General features: G+C 47.3%; 1 protein-coding gene across 1 annotated transcript; it reads left to right on the plus strand.

The window, feature by feature from the left end:
• Positions 1-1,324: 1,324 nt before the first annotated feature.
• On the plus strand, positions 1,325-7,037 carry xk (X-linked Kx blood group (McLeod syndrome)). The gene is made up of 3 exons (XM_067260958.1): positions 1,325-1,569; positions 4,443-4,705; positions 6,050-7,037. The coding sequence occupies exons 1-3, from the start codon at positions 1,325-1,327 to the stop codon at positions 6,979-6,981; spliced, it is 1,440 nt and encodes a 479-aa protein (XP_067117059.1). The 3' UTR covers positions 6,982-7,037.
• Positions 7,038-8,211: the final 1,174 nt, after the last annotated feature.

An 8,211-nucleotide genomic window follows, 5' to 3' on the forward strand; every position in this document is an offset into this window, starting at 1 on the left:
AAAGCCTCGCCTGGCATAACTGGCCGGAACGAGAACTACACTCTATAGAGCACCAACCCTCAATCCTTTCTTTAAGCCTGTTTCTTTTATACAAACTGTGGAGGCTGATTAAAATGCCCAGTTTACTATTTGGACCTGCAATATTTGAACTTGCCTTTGCTAGTTTGAATGTAGTATTGTGTATTGTAGGCAAATTCAAAGTACATCACCTTTACATCGAAGTTGCAGCCTAGTTCTTTTGAGATTGAGCAACCCTGTTATATGTACAGTATATGCCATTTGGTCTTGGTTTAATTATTTATTGTTATAGCCTATATTGCATAGTCAATTAATGTGCAGTTAATTCACAATTATTTAGAAACGTATTACTATTAAACTATTCCAAAATGTAATTTGTTTTGTTATTTAATGTTTTATAACGCCAACTAACATGGAGACTGATTTTGACTGCTGACTGCTGTGGAAGCAAATAAGTGACAATGTTTTGAATTTTAAAAGGCTTGGAATACCTTATACTGAAATGTAAACACCACCGAATTCATAGCATCAAAATATTTTACTTAGAAAACCATACCTGAATTAAGTGAGTAAGATTATAATATGATTTTATTTCAGTGTAAAAAAAAAATGATCAGGAAAAATGTTAGTCGAAAAAAATCTTATTTTTTATAAATTCTCTGCTAAAATTCGAACAGTGAAATTCAGATCTCAAAAATTCGAATCGATAAAGATCAGATTGCAACATCCGGGATACAAAGGACAGGATAGGCAATCGAGACTGAATGCAATCGAACCAACTTCTGGCCTATGAGAGCACAGACCGTCAGTTATGTGATTCAAGAAAGAGTGGCAAACCCGCACACCCAAGAAGGAGAATCCGAAGATGGCTATCAGAAAAATAAAGTCACATTGGAATTTTAAAAAGGGTCAATTCAAAACCAATACATTTAAGTAAGGTAGCCTATATTATTCCTTTGAAAACTAATTTCAATGCTATGAATTCAATAGTGTTTAAATTAAATTAAGGATGCAATGCCTTTTAAAATTAAAAACATGTAACTTGCTTTCATAGACTGCTGCATTCGATTCGGTTTCTACACGCATGAGTGCCCGGCGTGCTCACCGCGCCATCTACAGTTCCTCCCGGGGACTGCACAGGGAGACGACTCGAAAACAACCGGTCAAATAGATGCGCCGCAGCAAGCTCCAGACTGGAGAGCATCTCCGTTACGGAGTCGGCTCTCGGTCAATGCACGAAGGCATGGGGAGGCAGATCTTGAGGGAAAGGAGCTGTCCGCTTTTCCCGATGGCTCAGTGAGTGAGGATGCGACTCCCCAGTTCGATATTTGTGTCGGTGTCTCTGTTCACAGCCGAAACAACGGCAGCCCTCTATCTGAGCTCGACGTACCGCTCCCACGGTGACCAGATTTGGCAGGGTCTCACGCTCCTTTTTACGCTTGTGCCGTCGGTGCTCGTGCAGCTGACCCTCACTTTCATTCACCGGGACCTCAGCAGAGATCGACCGCTAGTGCTTCTGCTGCACATTCTACAACTCGGACCCATTGTGAGGTTGGTGGATATCTTCCAGGGGTTCTTCCTGTTTGTTTTAACGCTTTTCCATAACCCAACAGAGATACCAAAATAGAGCACAGCGGGGGACACACTTCCCAGTTAGCTGCTGTTGAGATGAGAGGCATGTGCCAGGCAACTAGTTTGATGGATTAAAGCAGAGGTGCTTTAACGGCGTGTCACTGTTTTATTTGTTTTATTTTTTCGCACTGTGTGTGCATACTCTGTGCCTCAGAAACTCCATTTAAACACGTAATCTTCTTAGGTTACAGATTGTGTTATGTGGTGCGCGTCATGGACAGCATGTCAATGCCGTCTTTGTCGCTGGCCCTTTGTCTCTCGCTAACAAACAACAAATGTCTGCCTATGGGCCCTCTCGCTTCTGTAGTCCTCCATTTAGGATGAAATACACGCAGGGGCGATCAATGTCCTCGTCGATAGTTTGATGTAATACCATCGTCAACCCACTGCCGCAGCACAAAACCCATCAACCATGGAGGTAAGGGGTGCCGCGAGAAATCATTGCCAAGCACCTGGGAATGTATGCGCCACATAATTAATCTATCCTGAGATTGTGTTGACTGAATATCATAAGATTACCAAGCTTTATTATTGTGAGGTTATAATCTTGACTTGTTTACATACCCATTAAATCATGCTGTTCTGAGGTCCAATTAGCTGTTGAATTAGTTGCAGCCACAGGGGAAACCCCACCATACAGTAACCAATCTCCATAGTGCTTTCTAATATCCTGATTGATTTTGATTTAGGAATGCCAAGTGATTTGACCCTTTTAGCTCAGTGGCCTAATTGGTGGCCTGAATGCAAACAGAGCAAATACTACCATACGGAATCTAAGGTGGCTCTGGCCGTTTCTGTCCCAGTAGTGATGTCACCCTGCCCTGTCTCATAGCCATGCAGAACATGGTATAAACATCCTGGTCTAGGCCTCTATACTGTCCAGTCCTGGCATGGCTTGGCCATCTGCCTTGGTGTCAGCAGGAGTAGTAATCTAATCCCCCTCTCTAGAAAGGAAAAAAAAACTACAGCTGAATACACAAATCACAGATCACTCTGCTGCTGAATATGCAAATCAGTTAAGCCAGAATAATGGGAAGCAATTTATGATGGAACCAGCATAGGGGGGTGGGGGGGGAAAGTACAAAGTAAAGGATGTTTTCTACTTTAATATTCAGTCCTTTCTTATTTGGTACCTTCACCCTAAAACCCTAACCCTTCCTTCACTTCCCAATGTCTCCCTCTCTCTCTGTCTCTCCCTCTCTCTGTCTCTCTCTCTCCCTCTGTCTCTCTCGGTCTATCTTTCTCTGGTTGGCTGGCTGGCTCTCTCCCTCCCTTCTCTTTCTTTCTCTCTCGGACATTTCCACCAGAGTGACATTCTCCTCCCCAGCAGTGTCGATTCCTCAGTAGTGGCCTAAACATCCAGCACCTTCCCTCTCCCAGAGTCAACAAGCATCAGTGTAAAAGCATCTGCAGCCTCCCCTGCCTCACCCCTTCTGCTGAGCAGAGCATCTAAGAATAGCACATGTTGCTGCTTGCAACTGCAGGGACCTTATCTCTGTCAACACACCCAGCAAGGCTATTATATCAGAGAGACAGAGAGGCTTCCTCCGACATTCATTTTAATGGACTGCACATTTGTCTTCCTAACGTCAAGTTAAACCACAAGCATTTCATCCAACACTTCCAGAGTCTGGCCGCCCAGAGCTACTGTTACGGTGACTTGAGGATACTGTGACTGACTGCTATCTAGGTTGGTTTAAATGTCCGAATAGCAAAACCTCTTTGTTTTGCTCATTGTAAAAAAAGTTCTAAAAATAAAAAGTTGGGTGGGGGTGGGGGGGGAGCTTGAGGATAGTCCTGCTGCGTAGTCTGCTGGTCTCAATAATTCCAAGGAGACCAAAGTTGTATTTGTATGTGCTGGATCTCCACACTGTACTCGATACAATACTGTATATGGTGCGCTGTTGATCTAGCTCCACACTCCAATGACTGTGTGACCCTGTTTCCTGGTTGTTTATTATTCATGCGGGCTTTTATTTCCTCATCACATCGCCTCCTTTAGCAGAACATATTTTCTTTTTGACTGTACGTAAACCACTGGTAGACCTACTGAATGTGATCATGCCTTCCTAATGAAGTATATTTTACCATTCGTGTCTGTAATCCCGCACACAACCTTAACACCCACACAAATACAGTACACTGCCCATGATTGACCCAGCTTACTTTAGCTTATCTTCTTTTGAGTTGGAGACCAAGCAATCGTTGCATGCTGCCCTGGTGTTGTTTAGCCTGATTAACAGTCTGTCCCTCAGTGCTCCTCTAACACAGAGCTCCCGGCCGTGCCCGGTCTCGGCCTTGTGGGCTGCTAAGCTTGCAGGACAGGCACACAGCCTTGGCCCCCTGCCCAGACGCAAGCCTTTAGTCTTTTTAGTGCTGCACTGGCAGATGACCGGGCAGCCTGAACATGCAGACACCTGGAAACGTCTCTGAGGTGCTGTGGCCACCAGCACACACACGCTGGGACGGCGTTAGATCGCTGTGGTAGATCACGGTTCTGCTTTTGACATGCTCCAGGATGTGGCAGTGAGTAGAGGTGTGGAGAGGGACGGGACATCTGTGCTGGACATGGATGGTGTATCTGAGGGAGCTTTTGTTTCCGCTGTCGTGGTCCACTGCCAGTAAACATTCTTTACGGCAGCTGCGTGTGTGTGTGTGTGCGCGCGTATGTGTTTTGCATATGTTTTCTATTCCCCTCATACCCAGCAGATGCTCGGCTTACCCGACATGGTTGTATCCAATGCCAGACAAACCCCTTACGGTAATCCTTACTTGCTGTTGCTCTGCCGCAGGTGTCTGGAGGCCTTCTGCATCTACGGAAGCGTGGGCCGCGTCGAGGAGCCCTATGTCAGCATCACCAGGAAGAGGAAGGTGCCCCGGGGGGGGCAGTCGGAGGAGGTGGAGCGGCAGGTGGGACAGGCGGAGGGGAAGCTGTTCACGCACCGAGCAGCCTTCGCCAGGACCTCGGTCATCCAGGCCTTCCTGGGCTCGGCACCCCAGCTTACCCTGCAGCTGTACATCTGCATCCTGCAGCGGGAGGTGTCCGTCGGCAGAGGTAAGGGGGGGGGGGGGGGTCTCTATGTGTGTGTGGGGGGGGGGGTTCTCTATGTGTGTGGAGGGAGAGGGGGGGAGAGAGAGAGGAGGAGACGGAGAGAGAGGGAGACGGTGTGTGTGTTTGCACGCGTGGGTGATGCTGTATATGTACACCGCAGGCATGTTCCTGTGCAGTAGGCCTCAGCGGACTCTTCTCTCTAGAAACAAGTTAAAAGGGAACAAGCTCTCTGCTGGTCCTCTGCACCTCTAGATAGGCTCTACGCCACAGCCCCATCCTTCTTTCGTCCTCCCTCCATCTCCCTTCATCTTTCTTCCCTGGTCCTCTGAGCTCAAATTCATACCAACCCCCCTACCACACCACCACACCCCCGCCACGTTCTTTCCTTTGCAATAGCCCACAGCCAGTAGTGCCGGGCAACACTGTGGCGTGGGCTGATTAGCTAAGTGCCATATTGGAACCAAGCGGATTGTGTTTTCATGAGTCAAAGTGGTGTTATGCAACCTCTTCTCTGATACTGAGGGTTGCATCAATTAATTGATGTGAATTCAGGGCTATATAAGGTGGGAGAGAGAAAGAAGGGAGAGAGAGAAGGGAGAGAGAGAGATGGTTTGAAATACATTTAGTCTTATTTTGATTCTGGTCTTAGCCGACCTCTCAGCTGTGAAGCAGTTGGCATCACAGTTCCCAAAGGGACACAAAAGGGAAGTATTTTACAGTAAGACCCCAAAAAAGACTCAGACAGGGAACAACTGTAATCCTCGTCTGTGCTAGATCTGCACTTCTTCAGAACAGAAGTGAGAGTTTTATTTATTAAAGTACACCCAAGCATGGTGTGTCAGAGACGACACCGGAGATATGATGGTTTCTTCCGAGTTGATCTGCAGCTCTGATGAAACAGGTAGCAGGTTTACTAGCTGTAGGTCAGGGCTCTATATAGACCCGAGCATCCACTCCAGCTGTTTGAGTGATAGCTCGGCTGACAACTGTGCGACTTGATTAGTGCTCAGTCTTGAAGGCAGGCTTTCATTCACTAGAGTCCAGGTCATTCATTGTTGATTTGAATCCATCTCATGTTCTTCTCAACTGTGGGAAAACGACCTTCAACGACACGTAGTGCTTCTTTGGGTTTTGACCTCCCCCATCTCTCTCTACCTCCTCTCTTTCTCTTCCTTCACCACCCCCATCTGGTCTCTCCATCTCACCTCTTTCTCCATCTCATTTCTCTCTCTCTCATTCTCTATATTCTCTCTCCCCCCCCCCCCCCCCACTTTCTCTTACTCTCTCTGTGTATATAATTTTAACCCATTAAATCTGGCTCTCATTCTCACCCTCTCCCTCCCTCAGGCACCTTGATGGTGATCTCCCTGCTGTCGATAGTTTACGGCGCGCTCCGCTGCAACATCCTGGCCATCAAGATCAAGTACGACGACTACGAGGTGGACGTCAGCCCCGGAGCCTACCTCTGCATCTTCCTGTGGCGGAGCTTTGAGATCGCCACCCGCGTCACCGTCCTGGTCCTGTTCAGCTCCGTGCTGCAGCTCTGGGTCCTCCCCGTCGTCCTCTTCAACTTCCTGCTTTTCTTCCTCTACCCCTGGGTGCTGTTCTGGCAGAGCCACTCCCCCTTCCCGGAGAACATCGAGAAGACTCTGACCCGGGTAGGGACCACCATTGTCCTCTGCCTGCTCACGTTCCTCTACGCCGGGATCAACATGTTCTGCTGGTCGGCCGTGCAGCTGAAGCTCAACGACCCGGATCTGATCAACAAGTCCCAGAACTGGTACCGCATGGCCGTGTACTACATGCTGCGCTTCGCCGAGAACGCCTCGCTTCTCCTCCTCTGGTACGTCAACAAGACGGACTTCTACGAGTTTGTGTGCGCCCCACTCTTAGTGCTGCAGCTGCTGCTGGCCTACGCCATGGCCATCTTCTTCATGCTGATGTTCTACCAGTTCTGCCACCCCTGCAGGAAACTCTTCTCCTCCAACATGACCCAGGGACTCTGGGACTGCTCCGCCCTGCTCTGCCTCATCTGCCAATCAAACCCAGAGAGGATAGAGGCCAGGTCGAGGGAGAAGGCTGCTCTGGAACCACCGGGTCCTGATCCCACCAATCACAAAGAGGCAGCCAGTGAGACACACATGTCATATGATGAGCCCAATGACACGACAATGTATGACACGATGGACGAGACGGTGGCTTATGATATACTCGATGACTTGGACCAGGAAGTGAAGAAGGAGATGAATGGTGATCTGTCTGGCCATTGTACAGCCTGATTTTATATTCTACACATACAGTGAAGGTCATACATGCTAAAATGCCATCCTGCATACTTGCCTTGTTGAAATACTGAAAAGTATGATGGGAACTCATTTGCCCTACAACACGGATGCAAGGACACAAGGTCTCCATTTTGCGTAGCTTACTTGCATGGAGTTCCAATCAAGCGTGACAAGACGTGATTGGTAGCGTTTCATCTTGAAAAGACTGGCTGGCTCATAGAGAATACCACACTGTGTTCTCTATGGCAACACAACTTGTACTTTCTGTCCCCCTTTGACACCCTTTAAGTGCCACACTGATCATCAAGGCTGTCATTTAAGTTTACACTCCGAAACTCTTAAGATCTCAACCTCATATCCAACCTGACCTTTCTCTTTGGCCAAAATGTTTTTGTCTAAAACCCTTGTATTGAACCTGAATAACTAAGCTAAGAGTGCATCTTTAACTTGGGAAAGGAAAATGGCGGCATATTATCAAACATTGTATTGAAGGCATTTAAAGACCAGGCAATGTATAATCTAGGAATTTTTGCAAATAACTTTATTGATACTAAAGTCTTGGAGTCCTCTCCCAAAGTTCATTGTTGCCGGCCTTCTAAGCCCCTGAGATCTTACATGAGGGACTTCCCAGCTGCAGACTGGATAACCTTAGGAAAATAGGGTTTTACTTGGCTCAACTCCACACAACCAACAACCATGGCCCAGCTGTATTAACACGTGACCTCACTTTGCGTTCATGTCCAGACGATGTTTCAGAACCACTCCACTTACTGTATGTGTTCTCGATCTGAGTGGATCAGCTGCGTATAGGTGAAGTTATGAGTGTGACTGCACGGGTCCTATGAGAACGTGAGCTGGAGACGTGAGCTTTCCTGCCTTACCCTGTTTAGGCCTACGCAAGAATCCAGGAAGAACTGCTTTGTAACTCTGAGGCAAAATGTTATGTAGACATAGCTGGGGACAATCTAGGTTCAGATGACTTGTTTCTTAAAGGGAAGGAGAAAGGAAAGACTGTGATTTAGAGAGTTTCATTTGATGCCAAGAGTAATCTGCTCCGGTTGATAGAGGAGGATGCAGAGTTGTATTTTGCCACCTTAGCCTTGTTATAAGTAGATTTAGACGGCCTTCACCCTCTCTCACATCCACTTAATATGCTGCATTATTGACCACGAGGAGCCATGTTATGGGTATGATTGTATTGAAGGGTTTCACATCAGCATGGGG

This window comes from Osmerus mordax, chromosome 2 (assembly GCF_038355195.1).
Source record: "Osmerus mordax isolate fOsmMor3 chromosome 2, fOsmMor3.pri, whole genome shotgun sequence".
NCBI lineage: Eukaryota > Metazoa > Chordata > Actinopteri > Osmeriformes > Osmeridae > Osmerus > Osmerus mordax.